This window comes from Scyliorhinus torazame, chromosome 20 (assembly GCF_047496885.1).
Source record: "Scyliorhinus torazame isolate Kashiwa2021f chromosome 20, sScyTor2.1, whole genome shotgun sequence".
NCBI lineage: Eukaryota > Metazoa > Chordata > Chondrichthyes > Carcharhiniformes > Scyliorhinidae > Scyliorhinus > Scyliorhinus torazame.
In genome coordinates, this window is record NC_092726.1 from 448,263 (window position 1) to 470,629 (window position 22,367).

At 48.5% G+C, this 22,367-nt stretch overlaps 1 protein-coding gene across 2 annotated transcripts in view; it reads right to left on the reverse strand.

Moving 5' to 3' along the window:
* Positions 1-9,578: 9,578 nt before the first annotated feature.
* LOC140396801 (cell division cycle and apoptosis regulator protein 1-like) overlaps positions 9,579-22,367 on the reverse strand; it is a 43,766-nt gene continuing 30,977 nt past the window's right edge. For both annotated transcript variants that reach the window (XM_072485525.1, XM_072485523.1), the window contains 10 exons: positions 20,775-20,975; positions 17,295-17,486; positions 16,733-17,044; positions 15,401-15,512; positions 14,501-14,574; positions 13,857-14,003; positions 12,917-13,043; positions 12,233-12,424; positions 11,414-11,619; positions 9,579-10,268 (listed from right to left, as the gene is read on the reverse strand). In XM_072485525.1, the coding sequence (XP_072341626.1) occupies positions 10,236-10,268; positions 11,414-11,619; positions 12,233-12,424; positions 12,917-13,043; positions 13,857-14,003; positions 14,501-14,574; positions 15,401-15,512; positions 16,733-17,044; positions 17,295-17,486; positions 20,775-20,975 (1,596 nt within the window). In that variant the 3' untranslated portion in view covers positions 9,579-10,235. The remainder of the gene's footprint in view (positions 10,269-11,413; positions 11,620-12,232; positions 12,425-12,916; positions 13,044-13,856; positions 14,004-14,500; positions 14,575-15,400; positions 15,513-16,732; positions 17,045-17,294; positions 17,487-20,774; positions 20,976-22,367) is intronic.

Sequence of the window (22,367 nt, forward strand, 5' to 3'; positions counted from 1 at the left end):
CTACTTTCAGAGTCGCCGGTATCTCTCGATACCGCCACAAGGTTCAACCCGAATACCGATCAAAGAGCCAATACAGCAGTTAGTTAGTTCAAAGTCAATACTATTTATTCACACAGTAAGATCTACTCATGCACAACAGTACAACAAACTAAACTATCTCTAACCCTAACGCCTATACTTAACTTCCGGTGCCCACTTAGTCAGAGGAACAATGGCCGTTGTTCGGATCTGAGGCTGTTGGGTTCAAAGAGATACAGAACAGCTAAGGTCGCGCGTCTAGTAGCGAGCGTTGCCCTTAAACTTACTTGCTTCTGGTGGATGAGTCTCTCCGCCTGACAGCCAAATCCAAGAGAGCAAATCTCTCGTGGGGTTCCTTCTTATACTTGGGCGGGGGCTTCGCGCGCTTTTAGGCGGGCCTTAAACTTGGTCACAATTAATTGGGCCACTTCTCGATCATTGTTATCGATCTTAACCAATAAAGGGGTGGGTGCCCTGATGGCTGGGCATGTCTTAGGTGGCCGTTGGCCTTGCTTTGTGTCTTTCTGGCGCCGGGATGTCTGTAACAGTATCAACTACCTGAGTGTTAGTCCTTTGTTCCTCGGAGATGGGCCATCAATATGCTAATCGACCCAGAGTTTCGATTCCGTCTCGTAACTGCTTCCCAAATATACATTCAGGCACTGTGCTTGCTTGTTGTCTAGCATTGTCCACATTTCCCTACATGCTTTGTGAGCGTCCATTTTGTATTCTGGAAGTGGCCATCCCAGATGGCTACACACCCTCATGATCCTCAACGCGAAGCGTGAAGGATCATATTACTGCTTGTTCTTTGTTCTCTGCCTAAGTCGAGCACCCGCAATCAAGGACAGGCTCTATTCTATTCTGTCCTATGGATTGGAACTTTACCTAAATTGTTTCATATACACACGATAATAAAATTCTACGGGGCGCTATGACATTCAGGTATGCATTACAATTAAAATACAGGAACTTCTAACTATTCTTATCTGAACTATCCTTAGTCAATTACAAGAATGTACAACATTTTATCCATTTTGGTAGGAATAACAGCAAAAGGGATTATTATTTAAATGATAAAATATTAGAACATGCTGCTGTGCAGAGACCTGGGTGTGCTAGTGCATGAGTCGCAAAAAGTTGGTTTACAGGTGGTTAAGGTGGCGAATGAAATTTTGTCCTTCATTGCTAGAGGGATGGAGTTTAAGACTAGGGAGGTTATGCTGCAATTGTATAGGGTGTTGGTGAGGCCACATCTGGAGTATTGTGTTCAGTTTTGGTCTCCTTACTTGAGAAAGGACATATTGGCACTGGAGGGAGTGCAGGGGAGATTCACTAGGTTAATCCCAGAGCTGAAGGGGTTGGATTAGGAGAGGTTGAGTAGACTGGGACTGTACTCGTTGGAATTCAGAAACATATTAAATTATGAAGGGAATAGATAGGATAGATGCAGGCAGGTTGTTTCCACTGGCGGGTGAAAGCAGAACTAGGGGGCATAGCCTCAAAATATGGGGATGTAGATTTATGACTGAGTTTAGGAGGAACTTCTTCACCCAAAGGGTTGTGAATCTATGGAATTCCTTGCCCAGTGAAGCAGTTGAGGCTCCTTCATTAAATGTTTTTAAGATAAAGATAGATAGTTTTTTGAAGAATAAAGGGATTAAGGGTTTATGGTGTTCGGGCCGGAAAGTGGAGCTGAGTCCACAAAAGATCAGCCATGATCTCATTGAATGGCGGAGCAGGCTCGAGGGGTCAGATGGCCTACTCCTGCTCCTAGTCCTTATGTTCGAACAGTATAAACTATACAGTAGCAGCAATACAGGTCTCTGTAGCTTGGCAGTCAAGTACAGAGTTTTACATCTTTTTATTAGAACAAACAAAAACAAGTCGATGCACTTTAATTCACTTAAAGAGAGTGGGGGGTTTGCTGAATTCCAGAAAAAGGGGGTCTGGATGTATATACTGGAGTGCGGGAGGCTTTCCTTCGCCATTTCCTAAGTCTCAGTGTCTGGATGACACAACAGAGCATTGCCATGGCTAACAGTGCTTCCACAATGTAGGACAGGGAATACCAGGTGATGACCTTGTCACACAAGGCTGGTGTATCAGTTGCTGTCTCTGGGTGTGGTGTGTGGCAGGGATGGGAAACATTCACGGCCTGTGAGGTAGGGGTCAGGGGGGGGGGGGGGGGTCGCATCCACGCGCAAGTGTAGGGATCCCGCGAAGATCCAAATGTAGACCATGGTGTCTGTCTTCATGTTCTCTTCTTCCTTCCGTGGTCTTCCTGTGGCTTCTGTGGTTCTGGATTTCTGCGGACACAAGCATAATATCTGGTATTATCTTGCTTAAGATCTCGTATGTCTGTCTGTCTGTCCTTCATTACCAATTACCCATTATAATTGGTCACCATCTGTGACTCCCTCATTTTTTTATTTATTTTTTTAAACCAAATATTTTGGGACAAGACATCCGAGAAGAAAATACTGTCACAGCGCGAGCAGTCTTGCAGCCTGTGCGATCGATGCGGTGAGTGTATCACCCCAGTGTTTGAGGATGTAAATAGCATATGGAGAGCAACCCAAGGGTCACTGGAAAACAAACAAAAGTTTTTAACCAAATGTTCCAAATGGGGTGCGTATGGGCCGTGGCGGGTAAGAATGGGTGGAATCCCCGGGTAGGACGGTGACCAGTGCCGTATGTGCACTACCCGAGCGTAGCTGACCAGATGGGGGTCCTCAGGCAGGGCGGGGACCAGTGCCATTTATCCACTGCCTGAGTGAGCGCACAAGAACTGAAAGAATTTGTGTTCATCGTGGATACTGCCTCTTGTGATTACCTTCGAATCAGAAGAGTAGTTATGATTGGGTGTCTGCCGACAAACTTGTTCCTTTAACTGCCAGTGGGCATTAAAAGAGTGGTGGTGTGGGGCCATGAAAACTTTAAGTGAACAAACAACATTCAACATTTACAGTAACAAACACTTAAAGTAACAAACTACCATAACAAAAATCGTGCCGGTTCCATCAGAAAGGACACCGTAAATCTCCATTGGTTCCTTTTTACCATCATCTCATTTACCTCATTGCTCTATAGCAAACAGAGTCGCAAAGGGGTTCGTTTGGTGGGAGTCAGAGTCCAAGTCATCATCTTCTCCCGGTTGCCATACTCATGACTGGAGTAGTTGTGCCAAAGCTGCTTGGGGCGAATTGGGGCCCATCTCATCATTCCGGATGAGTCTGTACGAATTGTCTCGGTATCAGTGTTTCGTGTCGAGGTGGTAGGGGGCAACCCATAATCATCGGTCGGTGGGTCCAGATCAGGAGCTTTAATATACGTGGTCTAAAAGGGATCGCTGGAATCTTGTTTGGAGTCGTTGGTGCATCTAGGATTGCTGTGTGCATTTCTTGGAGAGTGCCTGCTCCTACATTTTGTGGGTCGGGAAGGGCTGCCACGACTGAGGGGTCGAGGCTCAAAACTGTGAGCTTCACTTACTCCTTTTCATCCAGGCCGCACATGGTCGCCTGTTGTTTGACTCTTGCGAAATAATGGTGTGGGTCCGATGTGGGTAGGAACGGTGTTATTTTATCGCACGCATCCCTTAATTGAGTGACGGTTAATAGGGTGTACAGAAAGTCTGGGTCTCAGTTTGTTGTGGCCTGCGCTGTGTGGTGACAGGGTTCATAGGGTTGCGTTCTGCCTGTGCAGTCGGGGGTGGGGGTGCGTTCCTTTTCTGTGGTTTGTCCTGTGTACATATCTCTGGGCAGTCTCATTTAACTCCTGCCAATCGGGGCCATTTTCTTGGTTTAATTGGGGTCCAAATGTGTCCTGGAATCCATTTTGTACAGAAAGCAGAGATTGCAGGGCTGCAATTTGCTTTCGGCATTTGGCGTGGTCTACCGAGCTCTGCCGTTGTTCCGTCGTGGAACTGTGGAGTGCACGTAGGACTGCTTTTAAATTGTTACATTGTTTCTGTAACTGCTCGACTTGGTGTTCTGTTTCTTCTTTTACCAACACCGCGCGTCTTGGTAGGCATTATCATATTGCGACTGAAAGCTGCTTAAATGGGCGAGACAAGATTGGTGTGCCCGTTTGACATCAGACATCTCCTTGTCCTTCGCCGCTAACTGCTCTCAGTTCCCTGTTAACTTTCTCGTACTCACTCACGTCTCCCTCACTATTCTTATCTCTCTGTGGAGCGTCCTCACGACCTCCTCTGTGCCTCGCAACTGTGCCAAGCAGGACACGATTGCCATCGGCTTACGAGCTTACCCCAAGCTCTTTTTATGGATCTCTGTCAGGTTCTCCCACCAAGTATGCCCTATACTTCCGGGACCTGTTTCATCGTTCTCACAAAATTCACTCCAAAGGGGCCATCCTTTCCCTGAGAGATATTTTCTGATTTCCTCTTCCCACACGAGACACTGTCCTACTCCACTGGTCGCTGCGACCTCAAATTTCTGGGGGTTCATAAGGCGTTCCATTGCCATTTCTATCACCATCTCTGGGGTTTCTACCAAATTTGGAACAAGGGGTGATAAAGTGGTGATGTAAACACAGGCACGGCTTATGCTATTTTCCGGTCTACAAAACTCCCGACAGTTTTACGCAACAAAATCTCTCAGGTTTACCTTATAATCCCTGTTAGTACGCATGCAAATAACACATTTCCGAATCTTGGGAGGTTTGATCGGTATTGGTCTTACGCTTGTGGTTTTTCTTTTTCCAATTGGATTCCAATTCAAATTTGGGTTCTCTCGGAGTGACAAAACCACTTCTAGGTTGAGTCCCATTAGATGTTGCCAGTAATGTTGCTCTGTTTATCTGGTTATAAATATGGCCGTCAATATGGTCGCCTTTCTTAATCCTAATTATGTTTCTACTTTCAGAGTCGCCGGTATCTTTCGATACCGCCACAAGGTTCAACCCGAATACCGATCAAAGAGCCAATACACCAGTTAGTTAGTTCAAAGTCAATACTATTTATTTACACACAGTAAGATCTACTCATGCACAACAGTACTACAAACTAAACTATCTCTCACGCTAACGCCTATACTTAACTTCGGGTACCCACTTAGTCAGAGGAGCAATGGCTGTTGTTCGGATCTGAGGTTGTTGGGTTTGAAGATACACAGGAGAACAGCTAAGGTCGTCAGTCTGGTAGCGAGCGTTGACCTTGAACTTACTTGCTTCTGGTGATGCTGGTGGATGGGTCTCTCCGCCGGAGAGCCAAATCCAAGAGAGCGAATCTCTCGTGGGGGTCCCGTCTTATACTTGGAAGGGCTTCGCACGCTTTTAGGCAGGCCTTAAACTTGATCGCAATTAATTGGGCTGCTTCTCGATCATTGTTATCGATCTTGACCAATAAAGGGGTGGGTGCCCTGATGGCTGGGCATGTCTTAGGTGGCCGTTGGCCTTGCTTTGTTTGTGTCTTTCTGGCGCTGGGATGTCTGTAACAGTATCAACTACCTGAGTGTTAGTCCTTTGTTCCTCGGAGATGGGCCATCAATATGCTAATCGACCCAGAGTTTCGATTCTGTCTGGTAACTGCTTCCCAAATAAACATTTAGGCACTGTGCCTGCTTGTTGTCTAGCATTGTCCACATTTCCCTACATGCTTTGCGAGAGTCCATTTTATAATCTGGAAGTGGCCATCCCAGATGGCTACAGGAGGAAGGGATTTCTCGATGTCTGCCAGGACTCTGGTTGGGTTTGACCTCAGTGAGAGTTTTGGGAGGGCGTCTCTTGGAATAAACAGGCTGAGCTGAGGGTCTAATTTACAGCAATAAAGACAAGTCATTTTGTTTTTTAAAGGAAGTAATTTAGTGGACAGAGCAAGCATGTAAAACTGCTACAAGTAATGATCGATCAATGTCATCTGAGGCAGTTGCAGACAGATTTTCTGGAGTATTTATTTCTTCCTTTATTGGTTTGGGTTTTTTTCCTTGCTTTTTTTTGCCTCTCAGGTGACAAGGTTTGGGGGTGCGGGGGCAAGTCCAGTCATAATGCTCTTGGCCATTGAGAGTGGGGCAGGCTTTATAGGCACACTGGGTTTTGCTCATCCATCAATGTTATGTGGGCGGCACAGTGGTTAGCACTGTTGCTTCCCAGCGCCAGGGTCCCAGGTTCAATTCCCACTTGGGTCATTGTCGGTGTGGAATCTGCACATTCTCCCCGTGTCTGCGTGGGTTTCCTCCGGGTGCTCTGGTTTCCTCCCACAAGTCCCGAAAGACGCACTGTTAAGATAATTTGGACATTCTGAATTCTCCCTCCGTGTACCCGAACAGACGCCGGAATGTGGCGACTGGGGGCTTTTCACAGTAACTTCATTGCAGTGTTAATGTAAGCCTACTTGTGACACTAGTAAAGATTATATTATATTTCTATTGCATCTTTCATAATGTCCGGATGTGTCTGGGCCAATAAAACAGAGTTCTTATTGCAACAGAGGAACCTGATAATTTTGAATCTGAAACTAAAGCTAACCAAACAGTTTAATGCACCTGGTAAGGTGTGTAGCCTGGAGTGCAATAACTGCGGAGTCCGGATGAGTTTGTGATCCGGGAAACCGCAATCTATCCGGGGTTAAAGTTCAATCTACCACCTGCCTGAAGTTGTCAAATAACAACACCCAAGTTTGCAAATCATGAATACATCCAGTGCCAGCTGTTGCATAACCTAAACTCATTGCTCTTAAACTTCTGCTGATTGACCCACCTTGTGCAATCACTAACTCACTTACCTCAACCAACTTATCATTGATCTCTCACAAATTCATGGTTAATTGCTGATGGGGATGATGCAATGTTTAACTATTTGAATGCACAGTTTGCATGTCCCTGAGGAATGAGGAGTGAGGCACTACGAAGGGTAAATGCGATCTCGTGTGCAAGGATATGCCTGATACAGTTCAAGGAGGTAAACCAGGTACACATGATGTGGGCATGAATTAGTGCATTCTTACAGGGGTGGCAGACGAGTTTGAGAAGTGTGAGCAGGGACCAGCGAATCATGTTCATATGTTCTGGGGCTGCAAGAGGTTGGAGATTCTGAGCGTACTAACTAGGATAGTGGGGGAAGTGGAGCCGGACTCTTTGGTGGCGCTATATGAAATATCGGAGAAGCTGGAGCTGATGGGAGGGGAGGAGGGCAAATGTTGTGGCCTTCGCCTCTCTGATTGCCCGGCAAAGAATCCTGTTGGAGTGACAGTCAGCAGCGCCACTGGGGGGTTTGGATTGGCTGGGGGACTTATATGACTTTCTTGAAAAAGATTAAGTACTAATTAAGGGGTTCAGCATATGGCTTCGAGGTGAGGTAGGGAATGTTCGTGGCCATGTTTGAGGAGTTGTTCGTGGGGTGGGGGTGAAAAAGGGGAACATTTGTATAAACTGTATACTTGTGTGTTGGAGAGTTTGTTCCCCGAATTGTTTATGTTTTGTAATCTTTTATATACATTTAGAATCAAATACGTTCAGTTTGCAATGTCCCACATATCTGCCTTCATCGAAACCCAACATGAATCAATTGATGATTTGGGGGGGGGGGGGGGGGGGGGGGGGGGGGGGAGGAGAGAAAACACGGTGGCGCAGTGGTTAGCACTTCAGCCTCACGGCACCGAGTTCGATCCCAGCCTTGGGCCACTATCTGTGTGGAGTTTGCACATTCACCACGTGTCTGCGTGGGTCTCACCCCCCCTACAACCCAAAGATCATAGAACTTAGTGTAGAAGGTCATTCAGCCCATCGAGTCTGCACCGGCCTTTGGAAAGAGAACCCTACCCAAACCCACACCTCCACCGTAACCTCATAACCCAGTAACCCCACCCAACCTTTTGGACACTAAGGGGCAATTTATCATGGCCAATCCACCTAACCTGCACATCTTTGGACTGTGGGAGGAAACCAGAGCACCCGGAGGAAACCCACGCAGACACTGGTATGGCAACTGCTCGGCCCAAGACCGTAAGAAACTAGAGAGCCGTGAACACCGCCCAGTCCATCACACAAAGCTGCCTCCCATTCATTGACTCCATCTACACCTTCCGCTGCCTTGGGAAAGCGGGCAGCATAATGAAAGACCCCTTCCATCCAGGTTATTCTCTATTCCAACTTCTTCCATCAGGAGACACAGAAGTCGGAGAACACGCACGAACAGATTCAAAAACAGCTTCTTCCCCGCTGTTACCAGACTCCTAAACGACCCTCTTATGGACTGATCTGATCTCTTCACAGAGTACTATTGAGTAGTAATACACTCCTGTATGCTTCACCTGTCTATATATTTACATTGTATATTTTATGTTTGCCCCATTGTTTTCTTTTCATGTACGGAATGATCTGTCTGAACTGTGTGCAGAACAATACTTTTTACTGCAACTCGGTATACGTGGCAATAAACAAATCCAGTTGCCTTCTTGATCTGCTGAAGGTACCACAGGTCTATAAGGCAATATGTTCCAAGACTATAGACCAATAACGATGATAGAATAACAAAAACTGTCCAAGTCAGGGTATCAGAATTGGAGATGCTGATGTCCTTCAAAGAATTGGAATATATTTTCATGCGATCTTCATTAGCTAGACAGCCAATGCTATACTTTTAAAATGCATAAAAAATAGCTCATTTATGCATAACCAACTCCCACTACAGGAGTTTGAAGGTGCTGTTAAAGAAGTTTGGTAAGTTTATGCAGATTATAGACAATGCAGCCTCGCTGGTTGATGCTGTGATTCTCCTCGTTTTAGCTGGTGGGAAGGAAACCGATTGCCATTATCATAGAATCCCCACAGTGCAGGAGGCCATTCGGCCCATTGAGACCACACTTACCCCTTGAAAGAGCACCCTACCTAGGTTCACTCCCCCACCGTATTCCTCTAACCCCATAAGTCCATCTAACCATTGGACACTAAGGGACAAATTAACCTGGTCAATCCATCTAACCTGCACACATCTTTGGACTGTAGGGAGAAACAGGAGCACCCGGGGAGAATTGCCAGACACGGTACAGACCGTCTGATATTCAGGAGTATGGGTGCCAAAGTCTATTTTAACTGCTCGGCGAACATGTGACAAAAAGCTTTGATGGCTCAGGCAAAGAGAATAGTAGTTAAATAAATTGCTGCCTCATATTTACCCCCCCTCACAAACCCATCCATATCCCCAGCCCTCAAACCAGGGACAGCACAAGGTGCTGAGACCTCAGACGAGTCTGCAGGGAGCTGACAATTTGATCCCTCACTTGTCAATCATTCCATTGCCACTTCAGTACATTCAGGTACTGTCGCGGACAGCTGAATGACAGCAACACAGGAGCAGGGGTAGGCTGCTAATGATGCATGCAAATCCCTGTCTTGTGAACGCAATGAATGGAGTGTATCGCCCCCTTTCCTTTGGCTGAGGTGTAAAACTGTGATGGTTCCCCCAATGGCAGCAGAATCCAGTATGAACATTGCTGTGTCCAATCGGACTTGGCACCTCACACACAACCCAGTATACACTATCTGCTTCTCAGCTCAGCTCAACAATAAACCCTGGAAGAAATGAACACAACACACAGCAGATATTTTAAAAACAGTGAAGAATCTTTATATTGTAAATACTGTGACATCCTGACAGAGGACGGGGCAACAAGGATCTAAGGAAAGGCAGTTGTGGGAGGAGAGAGATCTGGTCCCACAAGCCTCAGGCTAGGGGTAGAAATGGGAAACGGGGTTGAAATAGTTTGCTCAGTGAATGCTCTGACCAGCCAGCTCCAACAATCAGTCGCCCGCATTCAGCAGGAGTCCGGAGAAGGCTGTTTTCTCTTCAGAGTCTGCCACGTGTTTCACGGGGAAAGGAAGCCTTCACAGGCTCGAGTGGACTGGAGAAAGGCCCAGACCACGCCTTCACACCCTGGCTCCAATTGAGGAGATATGAGGAAGAGAGAACAGTCCCGCTGAGGACACCACTAAAATATGGATGTTGACACACAAATATACACACTGATCTCTGTCCCCCTGTTGTACACCCGGAATAGGATGCACAGGACCAATGTAAAAATCAAAACACACGGTACAATTCAGCAAACTTGCAGTTTGGAGTCACTTGGTATTTCTATTCGGCCTTAATAATATTAGGAAAGCAAGGGTTCAAGCAGGTCACAATATACGAATCTGATGCTAGCTCACTGTATTCTATCGAGGAGTCCACGCTCTATCTCTGGGGACAAGGCCCCTTTCTCATTTCTCTTTCTTCTCGGTCACTGCATTGTTCTGAGAGAGAGAGAAAAGAAAAGTCTTTAGAATTGATGAAGTCACCCCAGGCCAACTACCCGCCAACAAGCTACGCCACACCCCATTTCCTTGACCCACCTCTACCCACCTGTATAAAGAGACAAGCCAACTCACCCAGAGAGCGCCGTCTTGGCAGACGCCCCAGCCCACTGACACCTATCCCACCCTGAAGGATCAGTGATTCTCAAATAAGACCTGCTGAATGATGACAAACTGGGGTTCAACACATAATTGGAGCCAGTCATGTGATGAACGTAGGGATTTCAGGTATATATTGTAAATGTATCTGGTACAACAATGGTTAAAAGACTGGGTTAGTGAGTGTAGGTATGCCTGTACTGCAGTGAGATTTTACAAACTCCTGGTTTGAAAGACAGGCAGACGCTGTGGCTACAGAAGGGGTAATTAAAGCATCGTAAAAGAGCCTGATTCAGTCCAGCCGTGTATAGTGTTTATCCAAATACGGCCAATGGAATTTTGCTGTTAGTCTTAGTAAGATGGTCATAACCCAGTCAGTGGGATAGAGATGATGTAGTTAATGGGAGGAGCCCGGGGTTGCACCAACTGGCTGTCGAGTTTCAGTTTAGATTTTGCCGAGAACAGAACAGGAGCTTTTTGCCAAATGCTGGGAAGTGAAACAGTAGTTTGACAGAGGCAAAAATCTACAGGCTGTTTCCTGAAGGATCTCTCTCTTTCAAAGCAGTTTCTCCAAGACATCTCTATACAGCAAGTATTCCTATGTTTGCTGAATGTATTTAAAAGTGCGTTTTGACCTGAGATTGGTTTTGCCTGATTGCAGATGAAAGGATAGTAGTTAAGAGTTAAAGTGTCACATTTTGTTCAACATTGTTTAACTAGTAATTGTAAGGTATTTCTTGTGTGATGTTAAAGTTAGTTTAATACTGTGTTAATAATACCGTTTGTTTTAATATATTATACCCCTGTTTGTGCGTGGAGTCACTCCTGGAGCGAAATATCCTTTCCTCAGTCTTACAAATTAAATAAAACATTGGGGTCTGGTCCAGGATCCCAATAATACAAAGACAAAGTGCAGGGTGTGTTTGTTGTCATAGGCTGTTGGGGGAGGGGGGGTTGGCTTGTGTAAATGTTATGGGACTCGTTACCTTTTTAATGATGCGCTGAATCTCCTCCATCATGGAGTTGAGATTCCTGGTGTTGTCTTGGAGCCGCAGTTCATAGAATAGCTTCAGTTTCTCTGCTGCCTTCACCCGGTCCTCCAGTTCAGACACCTGTTTCTGCATCTCCTGCATCCCTGAGCTCAGAGACTTGTTTACACTGTCATTTGAAGACAGTTTTCCCAGAGTTTCAGCTGCACAGGAAACATTTTTCAACCATCAGTCATAACACCAAAGCCCAACTCCCGATCCCCAGGAACTGGCCACATCTTAAAAACCCCACCCCACCCCCAATCTCCCTTTCACTCAATCAGAGAACCTTGCTGCACAAGAGGAGGCTGTTTGACACATTGGCCACCGCCATCTCCTTGAAGCAATTACACAATCAGCCCCACTTTGAACTCTCTTACCCCCTCGCTCATTAAATTTCTATTTGTCAAAAAAAAATTTCCATTCTCTTTGAGCTACTATTGAATCTGCTTCTACCATCCCTTTAGTCAGCTCTTCCAAATCATAGTTCCTGCATTTAATAAGTTCTCATCTTTCTTATGGTTCCTTTTCCAATGAAAATTGTATCCTCTGGTTACTGATCCTTCTCCCAGTAGAAACAGTTTCTCCTTATTTACTCAATCAAAACAGGATTTTGAATATCTCAATTAAATCTCCCACTTATATTTCTGTTCTCAGGAGCAAATCAGCTTCTTCGGTCTCTCTACTTCCCTGGAACCAATAGAGTAAATCTCCTCGGCACGTCTCAACACTTTTCTCTTCAGCATACCTACTACCCGGCATCATTTCCGTGCTCACCCAGCTGGGACTCCATTGACTCCAGTTTATTTTCCATGTCTGCGCGGTTCCTCTCGTCTCGCTCCAGTTTCTGGATCAGATTCCCAACATTGACCATGTTGCCATTGTGCTCAATCAGGCTGGTGTCTCCAGACCGGGTCCTCGGTTTACTGGGAGCGGCGCTGGGGCAGGGTAGCAAGAGATGATGGTTCCCTGAGGGAGATACACAACAATCAGAGGCTCGAATTCCTCTCCTCGCTAAACAAATAGCCACGGAAGGCAACCAGAAGCCACCACTGAGTAACACTGACATCGCCATGAGGCATCAGGGATCAGGTGACTGGACAGGGGAGGTGAGGAGCAGGGGAGGGGGGTGAAGTGAGGAGGAGGAAATGAAGAATGCGTGGTAATGAGGGGAGAGTCGGCATGGAGCCGTGGGTTTTACTGTGTGCACTCAGGCAGGCTAGAATACAAGATATTATGTTTAAGCCTTGAATAGGCTGAAGGACTGAATTTCCAGAGCGCAGTGTCCAATCAGCAGTTACACAGGGAGCTCAGTGGCTGATCGGGGCTCATCATAATGGGGGGCAATAATTGCCCTGGGCCAGTGTGGAATAGCAGGGGGTCAACGCATTAAAATCCTAACGGCTCCCCTGGAGTATAATACCGGCAGGAGGAGGATGGACCAAATAATACACATCTTACCGAGCAGCATCTCCTCTGTCACAAGGCTCTTGTCCTCCAATTTCTCCAGGTCTCCTTCCCAGCCATCGGTGAGGGTTCGATAAAGACACATGTTCTGGGAGCACACCTTCACCACCAGCTGCTTAATCTGCAACAACAGTATGCAATTTAGATTAGGGTCCATTGACTGCAAGTCCCTTTGCTGAGCTACCACTCAGTGGTGTCAGGGGTGTATGTTCATTGCCCTCAGCAGTTTTATCCCATTCAATCCACTTAATGAGTCATGTCCCTCACCCTGTGGACAGTCAAACTGGCCAGTATCCAACAAGCCAGTCAGGAATTGGAGCCCGTCCCAAACCCCGTGACGTTTACTCAGCAACACCCTGTCTCTGTAATGTTAGCCTTGCTGATTGTGTTCCTGGCTGAATAACAGTGACTGAAATGTGACAAAGCATTGAAATGAACGTGCGGTCAATGTAGTGACATAAGGTGCTCCACACAGATATACACACACAGGACACCCAGCTCCCTTGCAAAATATCTCGCAAAGGAAGAGGGGCTCGGAAGGTTGCTCCAGTCAAGCTGCAAGAGCAGAGTTAATCGAGGCCCAAGAGTCAGGAAACAGCTCTTGCTGTTTAACAGTGACCGGAATAACTTGCCTGATGGTCTGCTCAGTTCACTATGTGATGGAATATAGGAAATCAGCCAGGGTTCCAGTTGCCAACCACAAGATCCCTGATTGGAAAAGCTTGCAGTGAAGCTGTCGACTCAGCTTGTGCTCAGGTTAACTCTCAAAGTCAAAAGAGAGGTGTTGGTACCCATTGAACTGTTGCTCGGGTGGAAGGAGGAACTATATTGGGTTAAGCAGGAACATCGAACAGGAACAAGCAAGCTGTGAAAAAGTATGCAGGTGCCAGGGAAGCTTGTGTGCACTGTATACATGGGCAGGATTGCAGCATACCTGAGCTCTGGATAGATGCAGTCCCAAGGTGCAGATGATCTGCTCCAGGTCTTTCTCCAGAATGTAACTACACAGATTGCGGTCAAAGTAGATGAAGGCGAGTAGAAGATCCTTGCGCAATGACACCATTTGACTGACATCCTTCTCCTGTGACACAAAGAGAGATGAAAGCAGAGTTATGTTACTGCCCTTCCAGTTCTAACCACTGTGAATGTTCCTAAGTTAACCGGACTGAAGCTTCATACTGCAAACTCTCCATGTCCCATTCAACCCCGGGCTCAGTTTCAAAGCTTCCACTGGGTGCAGTGCAAGGGCCTTAGTACCCAGTCCACTGCCAGCTCCACAGAGCCCAATCAGCCCCCTCCCACACCACCATAGCTGCACCCAGTTCTCCACCAGCTCCAGCAAGCAGCCTCTCTGCTCTGACTGATGGCGTTGCATTATACACCCCCCGCCCCCCCCCCCCCCCCCCCCCCCCCCGGGTCACATTCTGTGATCCTGCAGCTTCACCGGCCTGCCCCCCCGCCCCCCCCACCCCTCCCGCTCGCCCTGTGATACACCTCATCCCAAAGCCTCGGAATTCAGTGATGTCCAGAAAGCTCCTGCTGTCCTACCAGTCTCTCATTGCACCAATATTTCCTTACCATCTCTTTGACAGATTCACTCTCTGCGCTATTCCCTTTCACAATTGGCTTTTTCTCATCAGTGTTCGAGATACCTGCAGGAAGCACAAACAAGCATCATCACAAACTCAACACGTGACACTGGGGATAAGCACAAAGGGAGGGAACAGCAAAGTTGGTGCGGTCTCAGAGCTGATTATAGCAGTATTAGATATGGGATAAAAACTCTCTCTACATTGTCCCATCAAACACTCCCTCAAATATGCAATTGAATGTTCAGTTGCATTCAGATGATAGTTCCTGTACAGGAACAGATTAAAGTGGTGATTGTTGAGATTTGGAGCTTGCATATTTGTAAAGTGTGCCTCTGCAAACCAAAGCTCAAGTGGATAAAAACTTGGTTATGGTTTTATCCTTCTCCACCTGGTCTTTGGGATTGAGAACCAGGGAGATATTACACAGGTTACATGTGCCTAAATTCCACTGCACTGAACAATCCACACCCTCGAGTCATTGACCAGAGTCTTCCTGATGCCAGTTTGGTTCATTGGGCAGCTTATCGGTGATTCTTTGATATCAGAACGTCACAGAATGGCCCAAGTGTTTTACTTCTGATTGCCGTTGGTATAGGATGAAACTGGAGCCAACATTTACTCATTTTCCATTTATTCTGAATGAAAGATAACAAGTACCTCCTAACTCAACCACAATGCTGTGTCGCAAAGTGTCTTTGCAAACGTGCTGAAGTAACAACCGAATAAATGCCCTCTTGCATAGAGTTAACCACAAATTATGTAAAATTAACATGAAGATCAGGAGAACTGCAGCTCTGAGAACCGCACACAGATCCAACAGCCTCCATACTATGTGGTGAGATGGTTGGGACTATGTTGAATTGCTTTCAAACTAACTGTTCCTCACCAAAATCCTCCTCGTTGTCCTCCAGGAGCAGAACATCATCAATCTGCAGAAGTGCATCGTCATCGCACTCTTTCTCTTTCCCATCCTTTTCTTTAGCCACTCCCTCTTCGGGCTACAATAATCATTGGAAAGATATGGTTAACCATAAATAAATGATATTTTCAATGAGGGTTGGCTGGATATGTGGGGAGGAGAGGGATTTGAGATTATAATCCATTAAAATAGCAGCCCCTCGTGTCAAAGAGTTGGTTCACAGCACCAGCTCTGGAATAGAAAAATGAACATGTAGCTATGAATCTCCGAGTAGCCAATACTCAGCAGGTCAGACCCTCAGTCTCTCTTCTCCATCTGCCAAAGGCTGATCTAAAAACAGATTCTTCTGGCTGAACAATCAGAAAACCAAGGTCAACCCCACCATGGCAGATGGGAAAATTTGAAATAAAAATCTGGAATTAAATGTCCATGAAACCAGTCAATTGTTGTAAAAACCCACCTTGCTCACTAATGTCCTTTCGGGAAGGAAATCTGCCATCCTTACCCGGTCTGGCCTACATGTGACTCCAGACCCACAGCAATGTGGTTGCCTCTGAAATTCCCTCAGGGCAGCACGGTGGCTTAGTGGTTATCACAGCGTCTGGGAGCTGGGTTCGATTCCTGGCTTGGGTCAATGTCTGTGTGGAGTCCGCACGCTCTCCCCGTGTCTGCATGTGTTTCCTCCGGATGCTCCGGTTTCCTCCCACAGTCCGAAGATGTGCAGGTTAGGTGGATTTGCTAGGCTAAATAGATGGGATTATTGGGATGGTTTAGCTGGTTTAGCACAGTGGGCTAAATCGCTGGCTTGTAGTGCAAAACAAGACCAGCAGCACGGGTTCAATTTCCGTACCGGCCTCCCCGAACAGGCACCGGAATGTGGCGACTAGGGGCTTTTCACAGTAACTTTATTGAAGCCTACTTGTGACAATAAGCGGTTTTCATTTTTCTTTTCAATTGGTTGAGGGTTTGGATTGGGCCTACCTGGAGTGATCCTTCAGAGGGTCCGACTCAGTTCAAGGGCAATTAGGGATGGGCAACAAATGCTGGCCCTGCCTGCAACCCCACAACACATGAAGATATAAAGAAAACCCTATCTGCTCCACTGTGCCCTTCCTGGTGATGTTTCATATCCACCTATCCCCATGGCCTTCCCCTCCATTCCTCGGGTTTCAATGGCTATCAACCCAATTCAAACTCTCCCATTGGCCACTTTGTGTTTGCCCATAAACCGGCTACGTCTCGATCCCATTGGCCCAATTGCCCCCCCCGCCCCCCCATTTTCCCGTTCGTGGTCTGTACCTTTGTCAGCTCCCAGTCCCAATCCTCTTCCAGTGGAGCAGCTTTAACGGACGCCTCGCTCGATTCCTTTATCTCCTCCGCCTCCATCATCTCCTCGGCTTCCTTCACCTCAGCTTCTTTCTTCGGCTGTTTCAACTTGTCCTCCGGCTCCTTCTGATCTTTCTCTTCACTTTCTTCATTGGCAGTTGCGGCCTTGGGTTTCTCCACCTCCTCCTCTGGCTTCTTCTCGGGGAATGCTAGCAGGGCTTTGTAGACGGTGTATCCAAAATCCCTTTGCAGCATTTCACCAAACATCTCAGCGAGCCATAAAACCTAGGGTCAAAGCACAGGATTCAGACTCAAAACTAAATCTTCCTCCTCCACCGTCATGCGGGAAACTGGAACGATTGGACAAGTATAGCACGGGTTAGGTACAGAGTGAAACTCCCTCTACACCCCCCAGGCGGGTGCAGCATGGCACAGATCCAACATCAAGCTCATGCTGCATGGCTTCAACATCGTGGCCAATGGCAGGAGCCAGAGAAAAGTGTTAAACTGTTTGTCACGTGCAAAAGGAAATTACCTCAAAGGAATGGCCCTTGGAATCATTCCGGTAGCTTCTCAGTGTACTCAGAGACAGGACGCCACAGCCAAAATTCCCTCCCATGGAGGAGCGATTGGGACGCACAATCACAGCGGGTTCAGCCGGCAGGGGGCAGCGAGGTTCTTCCTTAGGCGGGGCGGTAGCATCTCCAGCCTGCTTCCCCGTGGCATCCTTCACACATTTCAATGCAATTCAATTAGATTAACAAGGCAGAAACAAAGCAGTACAGCTCTCTGCAGTGAGAAATGAGGGGGGGGGGGGGGGGGGGGGGAGGGGGACGGAGAAGAGAGGGGGAGGGGGACGGAGAGAGGGGGGGGGACGGAGAGAGGGGGAGGGGGACGGAGAGAGGGGGGGGAGACAGAGAGAGAGACGGAGAGAGGGGGAGGGAGACGGAGAGAGAGAGGGAGGGAGGGAGACGGAGAAAGAGAGAGGGAGGGTGACAGAGAGAGAGGGAGGGAGACGGAGAGAGGGAGGACCCAGAGAGAGAGGGAGGGAGCCAGAGAGAGAGGGAGGGAGCCAGAGAGAGAGGGAGGGAGACAGAGAGAGAGGGAGGGAGACAGAGAGAGAGGGAGGGAGACAGAGAGAGAGGGAGGGAGACAGAGAGAGAGGGAGGGAGACAGAGAGGGGAGGGAGGGAGACGGAGAGGGAGGGAGGGAGACGGAGAGGGAGGGAGGGAGGGAGACGGAGAGAGAGAGAGAGAGAGAGAGGGAGACGGAGAGAGAGAGAGGGAGACGGAGAGAGATGGAGGGAGACGGAGAGAGAGAGAGAGAGACGGAGAGAGAGAGAGAGAGAGGGAGACGGAGAGAGAGAGGGAGACAGAGAGAGAGGGAGGGAGACGGAGAGAGAGGGAGGGAGACGGAGAGAGAGGGAGGGAGACGGAGAAAGAGGGAGGGAGACGGAGAGAGAGGGAGGGAGACGGAGAGAGAGGGAGGGAGACGGAGAGAGAGGGAGGGAGACGGAGAGAGAGGGAGGGAGACGGAGAGAGAGGGAGGGAGACGGAGAGAGAGGGAGGGAGACGGAGAGAGAGGGAGGGAGACGGAGAGAGAGGGAGGGAGACGGAGAGGGAGGGAGACGGAGAGAGAGGGAGGGAGACGGAGAGGGGAGGGAGGGAGACGGAGAGGGAGGGAGGGAGACGGAGAGGGAGGGAGGGAGACGGAGAGGGAGGGAGACGGAGAGAGGGGAAGGGGGGCAGAGAGAGAGGGAGGGAGACAGAGAGAGAGGGAGGGAGACAGAGAGGGGAGGGAGGGAGACAGAGAGGGAGGGAGACGGAGAGAGAGAGAGAGAGAGAGGGAGACGGAGAGAGAGAGAGGGAGACGGAGAGAGAGAGAGAGAGAGAGAGAGAGGGAGACGGAGAGAGATGGAGGGAGACGGAGAGAGAGAGAGAGAGACGGAGAGAGAGAGAGAGAGAGGGAGACGGAGAGAGAGAGGGAGACAGAGAGAGAGGGAGGGAGACGGAGAGAGAGAGAGGGAGACGGAGAGAGAGGGAGGGAGACGGAGAGAGAGGGAGGGAGACGGAGAGAGAGGGAGGGAGACGGAGAGAGAGGGAGGGAGACGGAGAGAGAGGGAGGGAGACGGAGAGAGAGGGAGGGAGACGGAGAGAGAGGGAGGGAGACGGAGAGAGAGGGAGGGAGACGGAGAGGGAGGGAGACGGAGAGAGAGGGAGGGAGACGGAGAGGGAGGGAGGGAGACGGAGAGGGAGGGAGGGAGACGGAGAGGGAGGGAGGGAGACGGAGAGGGAGGGAGGGAGACGGAGAGGGAGACGGAGAGGGAGGGAGACGGAGAGAGGGGAAGGGGGGCAGAGAGAGAGGGAGGGAGACAGAGAGAGAGGGAGGGAGACAGAGAGAGAGGGAGGGAGACAGAGAGGGAGGGAGGGAGACGGAGAGAGAGGGAGGGAGACGGAGAGGGAGGGAGGGAGACAGAGAGGGAGGGAGGGAGACAGAGAAAGAGGGAGGGAGACGGAGAGAGAGAGGGAGGGAGACGGAGAGAGAGAGGGAGGGAGACGGACAGAGAGAGGGAGGGAGGCGGACAGAGAGAGGGAGGGAGACGGACAGAGAGAGGGAGGGAGACAGAGAGAGCGGGAGGGAGACCGAGAGAGAGAGGGAGGGGGATGGAGCGCAGAGGGTAGTGGAGGTGGAAAGGAGGGTAATGAGCATAGGAACATTGGAAATAGGAGTTGGCCAAGCGTGACAAGCCTGCTCTGCCATTCAAACAGAGCTTGGCTGGTCATTGACCTCGATGCCACCCCCCTCCCACTAGCCCAGATCAGAAATTCCCAAAGATACAACACCCTCTGATTGATCAAATTCCTCATCTCAATGTAAAACGGCCTCCCTATTACTCTCAGCCTGCTTCTCCTGGTTCTACACTCAGCAGCCAGGGCAAACATCCACCCTGTCATGTCTGGAAGGACCAGGTAACCCCTCATTCTTGAAAACATATGGGAACACAGCCAGTTTCCACAATCTCTCCATTTCAGGCAATGCCGCCATCCCTGGGGTTCACCTGGTGACCCTCCGCTGCAGCCAGTCTATGGGTGTTGCGACCCAGAATCTGACAATCTCAGGTGGTGTCATCGGCCTAACAAAGGATGTCACCTGAAAGAAGGATGCTAAGTGAGCACGTCACACATGCCTCCAGATCCACAGCAGTGGGTCATTGGTCAAGCTGTTCCGTTCAGAAATGTTGGCCTTGACAGCGACATCCATATCCCACAAAATAATTTTAGCAAGTGCTCAATGCCAACAAGGATGTTTATTACCCAATCCTAGCGGCACTCCATTCAGCCCATCTTGTACATGTTAGCACTTTCCAAAAACAATGTACTTCACCCAACGTTCCTGCTCTTTCTCCATATCACTGCATTTTTTTCTCCTTTTAGCCAATTTCCTTGCGAAGACTCCAATTGAAACTGTTGCCACCACCCAATCCGGCTGTGCTTTCCGAATCCTAACCACTGACTTCATTATGAAAGTATTTGCTCGTGTCCCCTCTGCTCTTGTTGCCAATCGCTTCGTATCTCTGTTTATTGACCTTGGGAGTGACTGAAAACCATCTCTCGCTTGCCGCTATCTGAAACTTTCAGAATTTTAAACACTTTTATCACGTTTCCTCTCAGATCTTTCTGCTCTTTGGTCTATTATGATTGTCATGCCTCATTTTGACAATCATTCCTGTAAATTTCTGCACCCTCCGAGGCCTGGACAGCTTCCCTCAAGTGCGGTGCTCAGAACTGGACACAATACTCCAGAGGTTGAATGAGTGCTTTATCAAGTTTTAGTATGTTTTGGCTTGGTGTTGAGTCTGGGTTAATATAGCCTGCTTTAAGAACTGTCTCAAACATCTGTGCACAATCACCCCCACCAGCTTTCTGTTCTTGCACCCTCTCCTGCGTCAATGCTGACTTTGCCTTTCTGTACAAATTTTGAAATCATATCCCATCTATACATTCAATATTCTCACCTCCTTCTGCTCCTCCATGGGGGAACTCTTTTCTTCTGTAGCATCATTTGCGGCCTCCTTCTGGATTGCTGTTTCATCCTTTTCAATCTCTTCCTTTGCGGCCTCTTCTTCCAGTTCTTTCTCCAGACGGCTGACAAGCTGCGCTTTCGTCCCCTTGGAATTCATATTCCTTGCTTTCAGCTCCCTGCGGAAATCTTCCACCTAAATCAATGAAAAATCCGTCACAGCCCACAGGTTCAATCCAAGTTAGCAACCTCTTTAAGCTTCTTGCTCCTCTATCGATGCTTTCACAGTCTCGTCTATCATTCACACAATCACGTTGCTTTGAAAACAGACGCAAAGGACCAAATCGGGAAACAGAAATGCGGGGGCAGCACAACCAGGTGACTGCGAAGTTCAATTTCGAAGCGAAATTGATTAGGGCAGCACGGTAGCATGGTGGTTAGCACAATTTCTTCACAGCTCCAGGGTCCCAGGTTCGATTCCCCGCTGGGTCACTGTCTGTGCGGAGTTTGCACGTTCTCCCCGTGTCTGCGTGGGTTTCCTCCGGGTGCTCCGGTTTCCTCCCACAGTCCAAAGATGTGCAGGTTAGGTGGATTGGCTATGCTAAATTGCCCATAGTGTCCAAAATTGCCCTTAGTGCTGGGTGGGGTTACTGGGTTATGGGGATGGGGTGGAGGTGTGGACTTGGGTAGGGTGCTCTTTCCAAGAGCCGGTGCAGACTCGATGGGCCGAATGGCCTCCTTCTGCACTGTAAATTCTATGTATCTATAAGACACGACGACAGTTAGGTGGAGGTGGTGAAAGTTGAGAAAAATCAGGGAGTAATAATAATTTGATCATGAGCAGGTCATGAATATTGACCACCCTCTGTAAACCACACATATCCAAGTATTGTATCAGAATTAATCTCTGTCGCACAGTATTTATATATTTTGAGGTAAAGCTTTCCAGGACTGCATTTCTACCTTTCACAGCCTCAGGACATCGCAAATGAAGTACTTCAGAAGTGGAATTACTGTTAAAATGTTGGAAACATAGCAACAGTAATCTGGGCAGCACAGTGGTTAGCACTGCAGCCTCACAGCACCAGGGACCCAGGTTCAATTCTAGCCTTGGGCCACTGTCTGTGTGGAGTCTGCAAGTTCTCCCCGTGTCTGTGTGGGTTTCCTCCGGGTGCTCCGGTTTCCTCCCACGGTCCAAAGGTGTGCAGCTAGGTGGATTGGCCATGATCAATTGCCCTTAGTGTCCAAAAAGGTTAGGTTGAGTTACTGGGTTATGGAGATAGGGTGGAGGTGTGGGCTTAAGTAGGGTGCTCTTTCCAAGGGCCAGTGCAGACTCGATGGGCCGAATGACCTCCTTCTGTACTGTAAATTCTATCATCTGTTTTAGTGATGCTGCTTGAGGGATGAATGTTGGCCAGGACACCAGACAGAAACAGCTTGCCCATCTTTGAATACTGGTTGTGGGCTAATTTCCATGAGGTTAAGGGGCTTCAATTTAACAGCTCTTGCTAAACACAGCCCCTCTGACAACGCAGCAATCCCTCAACTACTGGCACTGGAATGTCAGCTAGATTGTGCGCTCAGGTCA